Consider the following 20,451-nt stretch of genomic DNA (forward strand, 5'->3'; position numbering starts at 1 on the left):
TGGGTATTTCTCTCGGAAGCTAAAGCCCGCGGAAACACGGTATTCCACCACCGACCAAGAAGCATTAGGGATAGTGTTAGCCTGGAGGCAGGCCGGTAGGGGCCCTAAGGAAAGTAGCCAGGAGTAGGACGGCAGGTCAGTTCCCTCAGCTAGATGGGTTAACGCATCGGCAGTTAGGAGCAGAACAAAGAAAAGAAGAGAGGTGGGAAGGATTGGCTAGTTATTTAGAAGGAGGACAGGTACCCAAACATAAGTATCCCAAGACGACTATTGACAAATTTGAAGTAGCGGAGGGGGTACTGTATTTAGTAAAGGAACAAATTGATAAAGCATTGATGTACTGCCTTGTAATACCTGATCATTTGCGTTGAGCAGCATTAGAGTGGGCACATAACAGAGAGACACCAGGTCACTTAGGACAGTGGAAGACTATAGCCAGAGTAGAAGGCCTTTTCTATTGGCCCAATTATCGCAGAGACTGTGTGAAATTTGTAGAATCATGTGAAGTGTGTCAAAGATTCAAAGGGACAAAAGGGTTAGAACAGCAATGGCAGGGGATGTCAGAAGTAACTAAACCTTTGGAGAGAGTATCTGTGGACTTGACAGACTTACATAATAGTGCGAAGGGGTATCGCTATGTGTTGACCGTCATAGATCACTATTCTAGGTTTGTCAATTTCTACCCGTTGAGAACCAAATCCACTCAGGAAGTGACCAGGGAATTTAGTAAATTCATTCATGTCTTCGGTAGCCCTGGAGTAGTCATTGCAGATAATGGAGGGGAATTTACAGCAACACAATTTAGAGAATTATGTAACGTAACTGGCATTAAGAACTATTTTACATTGCCTTACCACCCTAGAGGTAATAGTGTCACAGAGAGAATGCACAGGACCTTTAAAACAACACTTGCCATCATGTGTGAAGATAATCCACTTCAGTGGCCAAAATTTCTCAGTCCCGTGCAGTCGGCTCTGAACACGTCTGTCCATGCCACAACTGGAGTACAGCCTCATTTTGCTTTCTTTTCAAGGCATGTACAAAGACAAGTAGGAATTGACTTACCTATAATAGAGAGTGAGAGCAGTCAAGAGTTGAAGGAAGCCCATAGGTTGATAAAAGAGGTGTCTGCCAGGATGTCGCGAGAGACCAGAGAGAGAGCAAATAGATCAAGAACGAACCAAACTATGCAGTTAGGAGAAACAGTATGGGTGAGGAATGAATGGCCCAACCCTGGGACCAGTAGGAAGTTGAATACCAAGTGGAAGGGTCCGTACACTATAACAGAAATTATACGAGATGGTGCCGCATATGAGTTGACTAACCCCTTGGATGAAAGTGAGGTAATAAAGAGAGCGGCTGAGAAAGTAAAGAGGTATGTAAGTAGAGACATGTTTGTTCAGCTGAATGAGCCCTTCCTTCCACCCTGTGATTCTTCCTCGGGGTCAGACAAAACAGATGAGGACAGTGATGACGGAAATGTGGAAGGTCAACCTGCAAGTAGATTCCCTGTGAGGCAGAGGAGACCAGTAGTTAGAATGGATTTGTAGGAAATCTAGTTCCAGAATATTGCTTCAATTGAATATTATTGGCTTTCCAGTTGTTAGGTTGATTTGTTGAATTATACAGTTTTGGGCGGGGGAGGCAGTTGCTCAGATGGTTTGTCGGGATGCTTTTTGAAGATCAACTATTAGTAGTGGTCTCTATATTGTCAGAATGTTTTTTTTGGGTTGTTGACTTCGTCAGTCGTACTGAAGTCACCCCAACATTATAAATCCCAGTTCTTATGAACTGAAGTCCGGAAATCCAGTTGCTGCCTATGTTGTTGAAAGAAAAAATCTCAGTTTATGTGTGTCAAAAGTTTGTGGGTTGTTGACTTCGTCAGTCGTACTGAAGTCACCCCAACATTATAAATCCCAGTTCTGAGGAACTGAAGTCCGGAGGTCCAGTTGCTGCCTATGTTGTCGAAAAGAAAAAATCTCAGTTTATGTGTGTCGGAAGTTTGGTTTGGGTTGTTGACTCGCTCCGGGTGAGGGAGTCACCCCGACTTTCAAATGCCAGTTCTGTTGAACTGTGAGATAGAAAATACGGGTTTTGTGTTATGAGCCCCAAAGTGTATGTCTAGAACCATGGTTTTGGTGTTGAAAAGGTGAATTATTATTGAAAGGAAGTAGTAATCTGAGGAAGTGTCTGATGTAACTAATTCCCCATTCATAGACAAGAATTTAAATTCCTTAGGATATGTAATTTCATGCAGAGAACTTTTGTTGTAGATGTAATGTCAAAGAGTCACTGTTTATGTGCTGGTGCCAAAAGTAGGTTGAGGTATTACGCTGATGAACTGTTAAGGGAATGTTCCCTATACTATATTGTACTGAGATAAGAATTGATAAGTTGTGGTATGTATAGGTAACGGAGACTCGAGTATGAAAGGTTTGTCTCCTTATAATTTTCTCTTTACTGATATATTGTATACCGAACTAGCAGGATTGTAAACGGTTGTCTGATGTATATGGTAGCGGAGACGCTCGTAGGAAACGTTTAAGTCTCCTTATGTTTTGTGTGTTGGATTAAGGTACTCTAATCATGAACTGTTAGGATGTTGTAAAATGTATGTACACTACAGCGTTAGTGCTTTGCATATTATTTCGCATAATATGAATCTTTGGGAGGGGAAGGCTATGTACTGCGCACATCATTGTCATCCCTAAAAATCCCATCTAATTCGTATTACGCTACATAACATTCAAATGCACAGCGCTTGTAGAACCCCAGAAAATGGGAAACATTGAGAAAGGACAACTCACCTACTCAAGGTTCCTAGACCATGTGTGGTATTGTACCCAGGTATAATTATATCATATCAAGTGTATGTATTCATAGCATTAAGGATCACTCAGGGTAGGCATAAGATGAATGTTAAAGTCCAGTTGAGCCGGACTAGGGTACTGTAAGACTAAGTGTGGAGCAGGGTTTGAAGGTCCTACTATTTACGTCTGTGAGCGTGTAGCGAACCTAACTCCAACAGATATCATATGAAAATACATGAGAACAATGATCGGGAAAAAGGGATAAATGTATCAGAACTATGTGAGGTGTTGACAGTGATCTAGAAACTATACTGGAAAGGAAATATCGTGTATGCGTCGGTATGAATTTAATACACCTCGTAGCCTCACGTGACATATACCCACGACAGGTACAGTGATCAGAGAATCTGAGGTCTGTGTTCAAATCGTGCGCTGTGTGAGAGGAGGACCCCTCATTACAGTTTTTAAGTGAAGTTGATACACCCCCGCCATGATCATTCGGCTTTTGTTTCAAGGCGCGTCATGTACCCGCCTCAGATGCCCGTTGATATTAAAATCCCAGGCATTTAACCAAGCACTAACAAACCAAGACCTGACCTTAGTGTATAAGTTAGGATTAATATATGTGTTTATAAGAAATGAAGGACAATATACCGTAAAGTGTTCAGGGGAGAACCATAAGAAACAAAAATGTAAATTGAGGATTGGAAACTGTAGGCCTATGTGACGAGAAGCGGCGGGAAGCCGGCCTTAGTCTTTCCCGTTCTGCCGTCAACACAGGTCAGTGCCCTAGCGGGCTATATCCCGCCCTACAAGTAAGGTTGATAAATAACAGTTACTACAGTTTAAAGCTTTGCCGGATATATAAGTGTGATAGGGATGTGTTAAGGGATGGGATAACCGCCCGTCAGGCATTATTGCTTAGTCTTTCCCGTTCTGCCGTCACCACAGGTGCCACGTGGTTGGGGTATCTTGCCGCCCAGCCGCCATTGTCTCCTGGAGCGCCACACCAGGTGGGGAATTACTCCCCACTATACCAGTCCACTATGAACCGGTGGATTCCCAGCGCACCACTCCACATGAATAGTCACAACTAAGGAGACCGTGAGAAACTGCGGTCGTCACTTGGAGCGACCTATAATACCAGGCGTAGAAATAGTGCTGGTATGTCTCTAGGTCAAGCCCTCGTCCTTACCCACCGAGGGCGGTGTGCGAACGAGGGGCCCGTGGTGTAGACCTAAAAGTCACAAGGAGTCACATACTTGCAGGTATGGAGTGTAACAGGTGTGTTGCGATGGTGCTACTATGTATGATAACCGACGGTGCTACAAGCCACACCAGTGGACAAGTCTGATGTGTTAAGGGATATTGTAAGAAGGAACGACCGAGATACGGCGTTCACCGATTGTTGTGCAATAAGTGGGTGGATGACCCGCCAGTAATGTAGGAGTCCGGGGCCCAGTTGGGTAACCAAAATTCCGTTGTTCTTCTGAGGAAGGCCAGTTCATGTATGTTTTTTTTACCAGTGTGTTTTATAAGAAATAAATCAATGAAGACATGTTATGGTTTCACCCTTCTTTACCCTTATCGATCTGATCAATGGAAAACCTAACCCAATGCCTAGTCCACTCTGCCCGCTACCTAACGAGCTACATGCTGTCCAGAGGGGGTCTGGTGGCAGCGACCCTTAGAAATTAAGATTAGAGTTAAGTTATCCCCTTAGATTTAGTGACCCCAGATCTGGCAGTATAATAGAAGGGATAATTAAGATAACATAACTATCAAAGAAAGTCACAAAATACAGAGGGTAAGTAAATATACGTATAAGGTAAATAGTTAGATACAAATGTTACATAAATTAATTAATTTTATACACTAAATTATAAAAGGTTATTAAATACACTGTATAGACCCTATATTATAGAAGGTAATTAAATACAGACACTTAATTACAGAAAAAGGAAAGGTGTCACAGAAATTCTCACCTTACATGGAAAATTCTGGAATAGTCACCAGAAAGGTAAGGTTTGTCTTGCAGGCGACGCAGCAGGAAGGGGAAGAGTACACTGTCCTGGGAGTTACCGTCTTCAGTCCAGTCGTGGCTTACATCCAGGCGTTTTCCTTCATCTTGTCGTAGCTTGGCTCCTTCAGTTCCAACAATGATTATCTGGAAACACAAAGACAATGCCAAGTCATTTAGGGAAATTAAGAATCAAACAGACTGTGAAGAGCTGCAGAAAGATCTCTGTGAGCTTCAAGAATGGCCAAAGAAATGGCTGCTAAAATTCAATGTCACGAAGTGTAAGAGGCTGCACCTGGGACATACCAACGATAAGGAGGTGTATCTTATGTCCGAACGGGAAGAAGAAACTGCAACAATAGAGTGAATGTGAAAAGGACCTGGGTGTGTATGTTGACAATGAAATGAAGTTCTCGAGCCATTGTGAGAACAAGGTGAATCAAGCAACTAAATTATTAGGGCTTATAAGAAGGTCGTTCAGTTATCTAGACCCTTGTGACGATCTTCAAGGATGAGATGCTTCTCCGCCTGGAATAATGTTACCTCGTCTGGTCCCCGAGATATGTTAGGGACTGTCAGAGAGAGATTAGAGGACCTGCAACTGCCTAGTTTATACTACAGATGGGCAAGAGGTGACCTAATTGATGTGTATAAACATCTCAAAGGGCACTACTCAGTCAAGTGTCCATACCTGGAACTGGCGGACGCCCTTCCCACAAGGGGTTACAGCTCTGGGAACAATCTGCCAGTGTGTGTTGTGATGGCACCGAGTGTGAGCTGTTTCAAGATACATTCAGGAACCAGTACAAATGTACTCTTTTGTATGCAGATGAAGGATCTAGGTTCATAATTTAAATTTTTGAGTAAAATTTTGAGTACTTAGTGTTAATTAATGACATTTGAAATAAAAACACCCTTAGAATATTTAAAACATCAATTACGCTGTGCCCGTAAGTTATAAATCTCCCTTAAATATATTTCTCATGAATATAGACTAAATTTTACCATTTAAGCAAGCTAGTTTTTATCTTGCAGAACAAAGTCGTAAGTTGCCCCCAAAATTCGACCTAATACAGCACCTGTACCTTTTATTTCGGCAGATAAGGTCAAGAAGTAGATTTTGTCACAGGTGTTCAAAAAGGGGAGAGGGCAATTGTCCCTTCCCCATGAGCTAATAAATTAATCCAAATACCAGTAAACTATATGTAACAATAAGAAAAGAACAAATAATAACAATAACGGAATAAATAAAAATACTAATAGCATCACTAATTGAACGATAAACTCATCATGAACGTACTAAAAAAATATGAATTATCATGAATTTTAACAATACCTCGGTATGTTTCTTTCAAAGTTTGCCCTCAGGTAGTGTTAGGGTGTTTAACCATCAGGTGAAGTAAAATGGGGTGACTACTCATCATGTGCTCCTAAATATCTTTCTTTACTTTATTTTACTTTATCCTTTTCACCACTGATTGGCTTGTTAACTTGGACGGTTGGTCCAAGTGACACACTTTTGGCAAGTACTGGGCATATACTGGCTCCAGAATGTACAGCACAGTATCTGTACCTGTGCCAATTATGAAGAAGTCTGGTCTTAAATGAGCTTGCACTCAGTGCCATCACAATGCTCTCTGGCAGATTGTTCCAAGAGTTCAGAACTTTCACTCCAAATATGTTTGTCCTGATAGTTTTCTGAACTTAATGCTTCAAGAATTGTAATATTAATTAAGTTCTTTAACTTTACAGTGGTACAGTATATGTTCATAACAATTCAATACTCACTTTTACACTGGTATCACCCAAGAGGTTGTCAACCCAAGCAGTGGGGGAGACTAGGAGCTGGTGCTGGTGTTCTTCTGGCAGAGATAGGAGGTCCAGGTAGTCATACACCTGTAATGTGCAACACTACTGTAAGAGGCATATCTTTGGCTATACAGTTTATCAAAAATAGGAGCTACATGGTGAAAAATATATAATGACAATGTGTGTGTGTGTGTGTGTGTTTTCAAGTGGATATTAAAAAAAAATTAAAGTTACTATAATTACCAAGTTGCTGTGAAAATTTATAAAGGAAATGATGAAACTGGAATGGTAACAGGATACAGTTAATGTCAGTGATTAAGGCAATAGTTTGTTTTTGTGAACTTAATAGATTACAGCACACATTTTCAGCATCAGCCACTTTTATATAACAAACTTGAGGAATTTATGAGGGCCAGGCTTCTTAAAAAAGGATGATGTGACCCTAATGGATGGGAAACAAACCATCAATACAGGAGATGGATTTGGATGCTTCATTTCTAGCACTTCAATGACAATTTGAAAACTGTGAAAATGTGAGCTCTTTCAAGACAAGACTTGACCAACACTGGAGCAGGTTCAGGTACATTCAGGAGCCAGTGCATGCCCAGTACTTGCCAACAGTGCGTAACAGAGACGTGACCGATCGCCCAAGCGGCTAATGAGTCGATCAGTGGTGAAGAGGATAAAAGAAAAAGAAAAGTAACAGAGACGTGACCGATCGCCTAAGCGGCTAACGAGCTGATCAGTGGTGAAGAGGATAAAAAGAAAAAGAAAAAAGAAAAGATTAAATAGTGATCAAGTTCTAAAAAGAGTAAAACAAATAAAATAAACAGACTTCAGAAAAATATACCGTGTAAATAAACTAAAAAAAAAAAAATTAGAGGAAAACTGTGGTACTTACCTTGCAGTGACTATAAAACTGGAGTACTTTTTTGAAGGCAGTAATTACAGGTTGATATTCTTTGCCATAAGGACCATACTGTGTCCAGACCAGAAGCACCGGCTGGTTTTCAACGAGTATTTCCTGCTGAGTGACTGAAAGTGATAAGAGAAATATTGTCACCTTGTATATTATAACTCTGATCTTATTAATTGGTAATAAATGAGTGGAAGAGAAGTAGGAACATTGGAAGCAGTACTGTCCATTACTGGCCTTTCACCCTACCTTGATCCCACTTGACACCACAATGACCCCACCTTGATCCTACACTTCTGACCCCACCTTGATCCCACTTCTGACCTCACCTTGACCCATCTTGATCCTATCTCTGACCCCACCTCTAAACAGAATGAAAAATCCATGAGTCAAATGTTAGGTTGAATTCCATTTGTTGTTTTTGGTAAGAAGTTTTGATCTTCTTGTTTTAGTCTCTTCTTGGCCACACCTGAGAGTATAGCAGGATAACTCTTCACCTTGGCTGTTCTTCAGTTTTGGCTATCATTCATTACTAAAGAACAACTCAAGATACTTTATCATAACACACCACAGATCTTGATAAAAAGGAAACGGTAATGTACAGTCGCTCAAAAAACTATCTTTACAGGGAGGGGTCAATGAATTTCAGAATGAACACTGCAACTCCTGTTGTCTCGGTAGGGTTGTCAAAATCCTTTATCCATTGTTATACTGTATTGTCTTAACATAATTTTTGTACAGATAGTTTTTTGAGAGACTGTACATCCAGGGTAAAAAGTTCATGCCCTCCCAAACTGTAGCAGTCAACCCCAAATGAGATAAAACAGCACCAGATAATAATACAGTAGAGGTAAGTAAGTTCACAGAGTCGACCTTGCATTTCAGAGGTTTGTTAATACATTGTGAGAGTTATCATAACTGGCAAATATTTCACTAGTTTTACCTTTAGAATATGTCATTTTAATGGAGCCAAATCTTGGATAACAGCGCAGCACACAACATGCGACGATAATGCCCGCTAACATCACTCCTACTGCCACCCCCACCACAAGAGTGGTACTGTTACTAGTGGGAGGCTCCTCTCCTTTCTTTGTAGGATCTGCTAAAAATAACCATTACAATTATATTTAATCTGATAGGGCAACGATAATACAAATACTTCAGGCTGCAAGACCACGCACAGCATGAAGAGCTGCCAACAGGTGGTGGTGGTGGTGATAATGATGATTGTGATTATGAGGGCAGTCAGTACCTTTGTTAGACATACATAGATTTACTCATGTGAAAACAAACTAACATGGCAAATATTTTTAAGTGTCACTCCTGAAAATCTAGAGAATGATTATAAGGAAGGTACCTGAGGAAGTTTGAGAAAATGGTAGTTCCCTTCCTATCTTCAAGAAATAACATCAGCATTTACTGTATAGGAGAAGCCTTAGCCAATTTGTTAGCCCCAGTGATGCTGACCTTTAACCAAGTAATCACTAAATATTACACATATCTTTTGGTAGTGATGATGATGTCTATCAAGTTTTAAAATCTATGTGAAACTGTAAAACTAGTTACACCAACAAATTTCAGGTTACAACTCTGACAGATACAGATTGGCTGGTAACTGTATCCTTTGTAATTAATACATAAGGTTTAAACTCTTGAAAGAGAGGATTTCCAGGAACATTTCCCTCGGGGTGGACAAGGAACTCCTGCACTGTGTTCTGGATAAGGATCTACTCCAGTATAAAACACACACACACCAAACTCTTCTCCTGTCTCTCTGATTTCACTCAATGTCTACCTGTCCACTCCATGAAGGAATAACATTACTGATAATTTACCATGAGAAGTACAGGGTAAAAGGTGACAAAATTAATAGTTAGAATACAAAGACCACCTTAGCATTTCTGAGCACCATTCTAATTTGAATATATATATCACCAGAAATATTACACTGTACAATATATTAAATACTATTTCATGTATTAAACAACAAAACCATAATGTGTACTTCTTTGGAAAGTGGTTTGGTATTAAATTAGTACAGTATAGTCTGCATTTACGAGGTCAATTGAACCCGTGGAGGTCAACGTAAAATGAGAAAAGCGTAAACGAAATAACAGAACATATGGGATTAATTGAAATAGAGACTGGGCCGACTCCCAAACTCCACTTTTTCTGACACAATACGTACCTTGTAGTAAAAATAACATCATAATTTTATGATGGTATTGCTACACACATAATATCTAAATAAAAAACTACAAATCTAAAGGTGTTTACCGCTTACGTTAGTATTAGAGATGGATCGGCACACATGGATGGTGGCTGGTTCTGAGGCAGAGGGCAGATTAGTTGCCCTCCGGTGAATCACTTTCACTACTCGCAGAGGTTTGCAGGGCCTCCCTGACAAACCCCTCAAAGTCCATATCCTCACTGTCACTATCACTGACTTGGGCTGGCTGTGGTTGTAGTGGGTTGCGGGCGAAGAAGTCCTTATTACGTTGACAACTAGCATTGATGTTGTCGTAATAGATCTGGACATACGGCTCCATAACTTTCGACAGATGGTTATTAGACACTTCATACCAATGCTTGACTGGGTCTTTGTCAAGGCTGAGCTTAATTTTCTCCCCCAACTCGATGATTTCCTTCACATAATCATGGCTTGGTCCAGGTAATTCAAGGTTTTTCTGGGGTGGTAGGGGTCTAGCGGAAGCCATTGTGAGGGGAATAGCGGGCACAAGAGAGAACTATATACGCAGACTGAGAACAATGAGACTAGCCCGGCTAGGTCAGCGACTTCTGGTGGCAGGGCACGTCATGTTACATTAGAACCAATCACAGTTAGCGGCAGAGGAAATGCGTGGGTGGTAAGGATGCGTGGCCCAATCACAGTCCAATAAGTCATATGAAGTCAGCGATAACGTAAGAGCGACCTAATACGCACCCCTCACCGTGCCGCTTCCCACGTATGGTCAAGAATGGACCGCGTGAGTAAAAAATGGCGCGGTGCGTCTGGACCTCTCCAGCCACTCGCCGCGTAAATGATGAAATTTACTGAGTAATTAAAACATTTCATTCTGGCAAGGCACCGCGTAAAGACCAAACGCGTAAACAAAAACCGCATAAATCCAGACTACACTGTATAGCCAACAGAATAATATGGTCTATGGTGCTGAACTTCACAAATGACTGAATAAAGAGGGTACAGAATGTTACCTGTGAGCTCTTTGGCAGGACTGGACCGTGACTGACACTCCCCCAGGCGGCAGCGATCATCCAAGGGGAAAAGTCTTGCACAATACCATCCACTGCTGAGGTTATAGAAGGTGTGTTCCAGTCCTGACTTCTGAAACATATCATTACTCAATTTACTCCAATGCTGTGTAAGCATGAGTATAAAGTCTACAGGTACACCAAACATTATCATTAGCCCTGGAGTAAAACTGGCTGTGGTAAAAACAGTTTATCTTTGGGCTTAAATTAACCCTTTCACCGTGTGTCATGTACTTGCCATTTTATTCTGGCTACCGCCAGATGATTTTATTCAGCTTAGGGTAACCTGCCACTGTGAAAGGGTTAAATAAAATATATAATAAGTGAAAACACCAAGAAGGTTTGTGGAGGGGGATGGGGAGGCTGCTAGTACTGTACACTTGAATTTGGAACCGAACAATCCTGTTGTCTCACTAGAGTTGGTAGGCATGATTGTGAGACATTTCCTACCTGTTATGGTAGGCTTAATTTAGTTCTTTACAATGTGACTGGTGAATAACAGTAAGCCTCATGGACCTTTATCAAAAACTTTCATTCGTGGTGTTATTTTGTTTCGTACAAGAATTGTAAGTAGAGTATAGTGTTTTTACTGCGTGTACCTCACCATTCCTGTGTAGACTGCCCAGCACTCTCTCTGACAACATGTAGTCTGCCCAGCACTCTCTCTGACAATGTGTAGTCTGCCCACTAAAGCCCACCAGTCTCTCTGACAATGTGTAGTCTGCCCACCACTCTCTCTGACAGCATGTAGTCTGCACACCACTCTCTCTGACAACATGTAGTCTGCCCACCACTCTCTCTGACAAAGTGTAGTCTGCCCACCACAGCCCACCACTCTCTCTGACAGCATGTAGTCTGCCCACCACTCTACCTGACAACATGTAGTCTGCCCACCACTCTACCTGACAACATGTAGTCTGCCCACCACTCTCTGACAACATGTGTCTGTCTGCCCACCACTCTCTCTGACAACATGTAGTCTGCCCACCACTCTCTCTGACAGCATGTAGTCTGCCCACCACTCTCTCTGACAACATGTAGTGTGCCCACCACTCTCTCTGACAACATGTAGTCTGCCCACCACAACTCACCACTGTAAGTTTCTTCTACTAGAACACCCTGTTGTTGAGAGGGTTACAAGCCTTCTAGGAACATGAAATGTCTCAGAGGTATACTTAAGACTAAACTACTCTATAAAATCAATACATTATCAGTATGTATGTACCATATGTCTGTACATACAGGAGCTTGTTTTCACTGTCATGAATGTAAGACAAGCTCAACACGCCCAAATTCTCCTATTTCCTTTTTTTTTGGGGGGGGGCATTACTTTGGGGAGCCGCAATATGAAGGACCCGTCAGTGTGTTACACTGACTGCAGCCTACCATGAGCATATACCGGGTAACTATCATTTACTGTAAAGGCCCACAATAATGCATGAATTTTAACCCCTCAAAAATATTATGCATATACAGTATATAGTTCAATCCCAACTTTACCCCCAAAAATTGTATCATAAAATCTTGAGCTATATTTGAGTTTAAAAGATAAGTATTAATTGAATTTCAAAAGATGAATTAATAAAACGAAGAACGAAAGGCAGCAAACAATGAGGACTGCCTGCATGTGAAAGTACAGTACTGTTACATAATTTACCTAAGAAGCAAAAATAAGATGAACCCAATTATCTTCAAGATGTTGGTATAATTAAATACTCTATCTTTATAATTACTGTATTAAGATGTACAAAAAAATAAATATGTAAAGAATAAATACTGTATCACCTTACCTCCCTAGAGACATATTCATAATCATTGCTTGGAATGAGTTTAACATTAACTCCTTTGCCAGAACCTTGACAGCTAATAGACTGGGACGCATTATACCATAGCCGGATTTTGTAGCTTGAAAAGTTGTATTTTGGATCTTCACGCCATCGCACATTCAGGCTGTAACTGTAAAAAACAGAATTATTGCTCCTCTCAATTTTTTTTTAATTAACTAAAAATATTACAAAACCATAAAAGTTAAAGAGCTAAAAGCTATTAAATATAATTCACTACACTGGCTAAATATATCAGTATTATACAGTGATACTGAAGAAAGGCTTTATATGGCAAGGACTATTGTTTGGGTCAATATGCATGCAGACACCAGAAAAGGTTGGAGGTCTTTGAAATGTGATGTTAAAGTCAAATGATAAAAATCAGCTATGCTGACAGGGAAACATATGAAGAAGTACCTAAGATTAGCAAAAACTAACTTCAAGAGAAATACTTGAAATGTACAAAAAAATTAAAATGAGATATTTTGGTCATATAATAAGGGATGAGAGGATAATAACAGAAATATTAATGGTAAAAGTTGAGAATAAGAGGGCCAGGGAAGGGCAGAGACTGAGATGGATGAATGAAATTAAAAACTGGATCCCCAGAAAGATACAAAACCTTGGAGGATTGATAAAAACAGCCCAAGAATGTTTAGAGTGGAAGATTGTGGTCCCCAATCCTCAGATATGAGGGCGGTACTCTGATTGACTGATAGAATAGCAAATGGTTTAAAAGGTCAGTGTTATGTAACGATATACAGTATGGCTTCAAAGGTCAGCGTTATATAATGATATACAGTGTTATATAATGAGATATGGCTTAAAAGATTAGTGTTATAGCTTGTATAATGATACAAAGTATTGCATTTGCATAGCAAAAAGAGATTAAATTAATACATATACAAGTAAAACTAAAATAAGTGCAAGAATTACTCTGAGCTAACTTTTTAGGGGTGGGAGTAAGGGAGAAGGTAATGTTCCACTCGTCCATTTTTGTGATGTTGATGGCCGGCTTCACCCAGAATAGTTTATCACCATCTTCTGTAGAGACTTGCAGGAAGGGTACCAGCCTAATCATGTAACAGCCAGTGTCCACATTTTCATAGTCTACAGGATTCTATGAGAAAGGTCGTGAGGTAAGGTTCACATGTTGGGGCAATGATCTATGGCTCTCATATATCTATAGAACCATTTGGGTGAAACAGAAACTGAGAAGTCTATTGTTCTTATATTTATTTTCATGCCAAAAACATTCACTATTATTGTATATGCACTTTCATTATCTGGTTCTCTTACCCTCTTCACCATTTTTCTGTTTACTAAATTTGACAAACCTTGAAACACGATCAAGTATACTCAAGAGCCCATACATGCCCATAACAGTTCTTGTCAACAACTCATAACAAAGCACTGGGTGACCAGCTAGTATAATGACAACTGGTGTTGAGGATAACATATTTCCTCTGTCAAAAGATAAAAGGAGAAGATCTGCCCCCAAAATATAAAGTAATACTAAAACTTTATCCCCTTCGCCACTGATTGGCTCGTTAGCTGCTTGATCACAATGGCCATCTAGATATGATTCTTTGGCAAGTGCTGGACATGTATGAGCTCTTGAATGTACCAAAACATGTGCCAATGTTTGCTGAGTCGTCCGGTCTTAAATGAACTTACACTCAATGCTGTCGTAAGTCAAATAGTATTCTGTCGGATTATTACAACAGTTCACAACTCTTACTATCTCGACATTCTCAGGCTGGTTATTACAACAGTTCACAACTCTTACTATCTCGACATTCTCAGGCTGGTTATTACAACAGTTCACAACTCTTACTATCTCGACATTCTCAGGCTGGTTATTACAACAGTTCACAACTCTTACTATCTCGACATTCTCATGCAGGTTACTACAACAATTCACAACTCTTAAAAATCTGGTCACAGCCACATATAGTACACACTAGCTAAATCAATACTGTAGACCTTAACATTACTCTAGTATCTGGGCCTTTCTAATAATTTTGCTTCAAGAAATGCTGCTAGTGTCTTAATAAGGACTGTTAGAATGTGTATTAACCTAACCAGATACCTAACTTTTGTTATTAACTTACTACAGTATACCTGCAGTGTGTATTGTTTGGTACTGAAGGCTCTGGCATAATAGAACAGGCAATTGTTTACTTAAGAGAAAACCACTTTTAATTCTGATAATACTCAAACATATTATTATTTTTTTGTCAAGATCTTACATGACTGAAAATACCTTTACCAGACACTTCTTCACTTACTTCATGTTTAATTCATCCACCCTTATAACACCTAAGAAGTGTTATTTTTTTTATCAGATGAAGTTACAGCAAGAAAAGAGAGCGAGTGTTTATATTATTAACCACAGAATGTTGTCTAGACGGTCCGTCCCTCGTAACGATCTTCAAGAGTGAAGTGCTTCCCCATCTGGAGTACTGTCACCCCGTCTGGTCCCCGAGATATGCTAGGGACTGTCAGTTGGTTGAAAATGTTCAAAGGAGGGCCACCAGACTGGTGCCTGCACTTTGGCACCACAACTACCCTAAGAGATTGGAGAGCCTGAACTTGCCTAGCTTATACTACAGATGGGCAAGGGGCGACCTAATTGAGGTGTACAGTATAATCATCTCAAGGGGCACTACTCAGTCAAGTGTCCTCACTTGGAGCTTGCGGACGCTCGCCCCACAAGGGGGTCATAGCTCAAGATTGAAGAAGCCGCAGGTCCAGAAAACTGTGAGGGCAAACTTTTTCGGAGTGAGAGTTGTGAACTCTTGGAACAATCTATCAGAAAGTGTTGTGACAGCACCGAGTGTGAGCTCTTTCAAGACCAGACTTGACCAACACTGGAGCAGGTTCAGGTACATTCAGGAGCCGGTGCATGCCCAGTACTTGCCAACAGTATGTAACAGAGAAGTGACCGATCGCCCAAGAGGCTAATGAGCCGATCAGTGGTGAAGAGGATAAAAGTAAAAAGTACCCGGTAAGTAAAAAGTATACCAGCATTGTCTATACTGTATACAGTACAAGCCAAAACAATTGTAAACTTGTATGATGACTTTACTAAATAAATATTATTATTATTATTATTATTATTTTCATTAAAGTAAAGTAAAGTATTATTACAGTATTGTATTACTCTTATCATTATCGTAACTAACCGAAGAAACGTTTCTGGAATTCCTCGCCTTTTTCAAGTCATTAAAATCTATTTTCTCAATGGCCTCGCAATCTGCTCTGTTGTTGATGTTTTGATGTTTGAATAGTCGCATGGACCCATCTGGTTAAGGAAAAAGAGTATAATCAATATTATGCAAGATAAATATTTAGCTACACAACTGAGTAGCAGAAACTGTGTTAAGATGGCAGCAGGAGCCAGAGTATGAAGATGACCTTAAAATTAACCCCAAATTATTTCACCACATGAATAAGCACCCTAATGTTACCTGGGGGGGTTAGGTTAGCATCAAGGTGTTTAATTATCATGTGAAATAAACTGGGCTGCCCTATTTTCACGTGATCTGAGCATGAGCCCAGTAAGAAAGAAAGACACTTACAATAGTCGTGTAACCTTGAAGTTGATGAGGTCTCCCCAACATTGACTTAAGAATAGCAAAGGTCCTTAACTTTATCCAATAACATGAGAGAAAAACCATGACACAAGTGTAGGACAAAATCCCCTAGAACAAAAACATAACCTAACCCGGAGAAACATTAACATAAAAAATGGGGGATTTTTGTCCTACTCTGCACTTAAACTGAGGGATTTTTATCCGGGCATCATGCAGCACAACAGTCCACATGAAGCCCTTGTATAAAAAGAAAGGCATAGAAATCCATTGGAAACTGAATTAAGAGTAGAGTGTATAATTTTTACTTTACTTAGTATACAAGATAATGATTACACAGTACAGTAAACATTTTAATGAAAGAAGAGAAAAACAAACTTACACTAACACACCTGATGAAAACAAAAGAGACAAAGGTATGGAATCTTGATTAACATGTGTCATTGCAACGTCAAGGGAACTGTGAAAATATTATGTCACAAGTGGGTACTGTAACAATAAGGATACTGTAACAACAAGAACACTATAACAAGTGTACTGTACTGTAATAAGTGGGTATAGTACTGTAACAACAAGGATACTGTAACAAGTGTAATGTAATAAGTGGCTACTGTAACAAGGATACTATAACAAGTGGGTAATGTAACAAGGATACTGTAACAAGTGTACTGTAATAAACTATATACTGCAAGAGGAACCACTGACACAGCGAGACTTTTCAATACATACTGTAGCTATTGTATACTTGGGAAACATTGCCTCTTCACTATTTCATCAAGGGTGACTAACTCATTGAGGAGGGTTTACCCAACAAAGGTCTATACTGCACTGTACAGTACTCACGTTGGCACTCCTTGTGACAGGTGTCTTTGACTGTGTAGTAAACCTGCAGCACTGCCGTCTGGTTGTTGTAGACATGGTTAAAGGTGTAACAGCCTTTGCAGTGTTTCTCCTCCTTGTTGGGGGTGGGATGTGTACCCATTGCTAATTGCTCTTCTATTAGGTCATGCGAAGATTTGTCACCAACACGTTTTGGTCGGCTCTTGACTGCATCCCACCTGTAGTTTCCTGGTGAGGGTCCCAGGTCTGAGAGAGTTGGTGAGATGGTGGGTGAGGAGTGGGTGCATAGAGATTTATGTCTGCATGTATGTGTTTAAATGTATATAAATGCATGTATGGTATGTTAGTGGAAACATATACTGTATCCCTGAGTGACAAAAATAGGCTCAAATTATTTTGTTTATCAACTTAATGACAAACTCAAAGGACATAAAATCATTCTCAACTAACTATTGCCAAGTTTGACTGAGCGAATGAAAGACGATTGTGAGTGTGTGACCAGGGTGATGTTGTAGACACCGTGAGGTACAGGGAGGCCGTGGACCTTGAGTGTTGCCATGGACAACCCAGGGCGCTCAGGATACTCCACGGTCACACACTGTCTCCCTCCCCGAAATTTGATGCCGCTCACCTCCACCAACACTGTCTCTGTAGATATTAAGATAATTGCTATGTAGTTGCTATATGTAACAGTGAAACCAAATATTACCAGCACCACACATTCCCTTATTCCTGTAAGCATTACGACAGCTGTAATCCAATCTCTGTTAAAGTACTTCAAAGTGACAACCAATTTGTTGAATGTGCATCTCTGTTTAACTAAGTTGATTGCTTAACAGATGATGATGTTTCTGCTGGTGAAGATACTTGTAATACATTACTCTATAAAGGTCACCAAAATATGGTTTGAATGAGCTTTGTTTGAAAGATTTCACTAAAATATCATCTACAGGTATACCTCGATTAACGTCTCACTCAGCGACATTGTGCTTTAACTATGGTCATGAATTACGACCATCTTGCTATATATAATAAAAAAATTCGCTTTAACGATATCCATTGGTTAGAATTTTTTTATCTCTAGTGCAAACAATGGGTTGCCTATAGTACTCAAATTAATCACTGTCTTGCAAGGATTCCAGTAATGCAAATTAAATTTTTCTATGTCAAGTCAGTGACATCTTATAAGGAAACATTATTTAACTATGCATGATGCATCTGTACCTTCACTTGTTAGCCTACCCACATGCCACCACACAGCCAATCCACGCACTACAGCCCTCCGCATGGTTCTTTGTCGATCGTAAACCTGCCATCGCATTGCTCCATGATTATCGGTCAGCATCGTACACTGTACTCATCATCAGTGTTTTTTTCTTATAGTGAGAGGACAGCACTAACATTTAGATTGAAATATGTTATGATGACTAAAGTAATATTTTCTGTGTTTTTGTGACTGTAAGGTGCTTCACCTCTGTTGTAGTGAAAATTATGTGAGCAGTGTCAGCTGCTATCAATGTTTTATGTTATCATCGTTCACTCTGTTTTAGTGACAAGTACTTTTGCTCTGTTTTTGTGACTGTGAAGTGAGCAAAGTAACTTTGAAAATGTCTGGGAAGGCCAAGGCATCCAAGACAACTATGTCTCTGAGGTGAAGCTTGACATTGTGAAGTGGCATGAGACTCCCTAGAGGCTGTGTGGGAGTCAGAGTGACATCTCCCCTCCACCTACAAGAGTCCCCTTAGCCTCGAAGGGGACATGTGATGATCACCAGGCTCATTCTTCACGATGTGGTGAGCCTTGTTTAATTCTTTTGTACTGTAGTAATATTGTAGGAATTTTTTTGTCGGTGATACATGTGTGTTTGGGGACTCGCTGGGAAAGTATCCCATTCAACCCCATGTTATGTGTCCTATCTAAGATATTTCACTCAGCAATGGGTTTTTCAGGAACACTAACCCCATCGTTTATCAAGGTTTACCTGTACATAGGTTGCACATCATGTACAGACGTAACTATGTATCCCCCTACAGTAAGTGCTTCAAGATTTCATGCACTAAAAGTTACCGGAAATTGACAAAGACTGTAATGGCTTGGAATTGCCATGAACTTGATCCTCTGGATTAGGGATTTTTCATCAAAGATAATAGGTTACTTCCTATCATGCCAGTCTTTCCAGCTGCTCCAGAGAGAGGCATTATCAGTGCATTGTAAATGTATTGTACAACCAGATGTACTATGCTACTTCACTGTGTATTTGTAGAAAAGGTGGATTGAGATAAACTACATCATGTACTGTAGTTAATATTTTGAGGGCGGTTCGTATAGACCAGTTTTACTGTGGACGAGGATGTTAAAGGTTACTATCTATGACTGTGCTCATTATTTTGTCTTTAGTGTATGTTATCCTTGTTATGGGTACCGGGTAAATGATTCATTCAGTAAGTTTTCATGTTTGGTTTATCTTGAATAAATGTTATCGGTATTTTTTTTCTTCAAATACTGTACAGTATTTTCTGTTTTCAATATACTGTACGGCACTATTGTAATATTGATACATTACTTTCATTTATAAAGGCTGTAAAAACAAAGAACATTTGTTATTATTTTGTTTAACCATCATATAATTATTTGTGTACAGTACCTGAAACCTTACTTCATTTCAACACGCTTTCTATCATAATTGCAGTCATTTTTGTCTGTACTGTATCTTGAATTCATATGTATAAGCCACAAATTTAGCTCCATCACTGGATTCCTTAAGCTCACAATTCACAAACAATATGACACCATACTACAGTGGTCTTTGCAGTGTAGAACAGTATTTTTTTTCTGTCACACTCTCACATACACATACTGTTATACTGGACAGGTGGCAACATACTGTGGTGGCGGACGGTAAGACTGAGGTCGAGGAAGGAGTTGGCTGTGTTGAGGGGCCGCTCCACCACCTTCACGTCCTCACCTCCCCCCCTGCTGTACTCCACATCCAGGTCACCAGAACCCAGTCTATCACAACCTGAGGAAGAAGGGTCTGTATTGTATATATACTGTATATACTATACGTAAAATACTGTTAATCTTTCTGACATAGGCATATTGACAAAGGCACATAAAAGGTTGCACGCATACACATATACACTGTACAGCAAGACCCCAGACATTCGGAATCCATGGGGAATTGAGTGTGCCGGACAATCGTTTTTTTTCCGGATGCTTGAGAGTTACTCTTAAAAATACACATCTCAAACTCAAGAACATCACTATAGTATATATTACATGTATAAAAAGAATAAAGGGACGTAGTAAATATATTATAAAAGGAATAAGCACACGTCTGCAACTAACTAGCTTATACTAA

General features: G+C 40.0%; 1 protein-coding gene across 2 annotated transcripts in view; it reads right to left on the reverse strand.

Moving 5' to 3' along the window:
• LOC121876794 overlaps positions 1-20,451 on the reverse strand; it is a 56,526-nt gene that overhangs the window by 9,463 nt on the left and 26,612 nt on the right. The window contains exons 3-13 of one of the 2 annotated variants that reach the window (XM_042382199.1): positions 19,975-20,109; positions 17,541-17,738; positions 17,094-17,336; positions 15,843-15,961; positions 13,602-13,774; positions 12,619-12,784; positions 10,772-10,901; positions 8,499-8,654; positions 7,541-7,674; positions 6,619-6,726; positions 4,796-4,977 (exon numbers count right to left, since the gene is read on the reverse strand). In XM_042382199.1, coding sequence (XP_042238133.1) covers positions 4,796-4,977; positions 6,619-6,726; positions 7,541-7,674; positions 8,499-8,654; positions 10,772-10,901; positions 12,619-12,784; positions 13,602-13,774; positions 15,843-15,961; positions 17,094-17,336; positions 17,541-17,738; positions 19,975-20,109 — 1,744 coding nt within the window. Of the gene's footprint in view, positions 1-4,795; positions 4,978-6,618; positions 6,727-7,540; positions 7,675-8,498; positions 8,658-10,771; positions 10,902-12,618; positions 12,785-13,601; positions 13,775-15,842; positions 15,962-17,093; positions 17,337-17,540; positions 17,739-19,974; positions 20,110-20,451 lie in introns of both variants that reach the window. The other variant, XM_042382198.1, reaches the window with a different exon arrangement.

This window comes from Homarus americanus, unplaced genomic scaffold (assembly GCF_018991925.1).
Source record: "Homarus americanus isolate GMGI-L3 unplaced genomic scaffold, GMGI_Hamer_2.0 scaffold50281, whole genome shotgun sequence".
NCBI lineage: Eukaryota > Metazoa > Arthropoda > Malacostraca > Decapoda > Nephropidae > Homarus > Homarus americanus.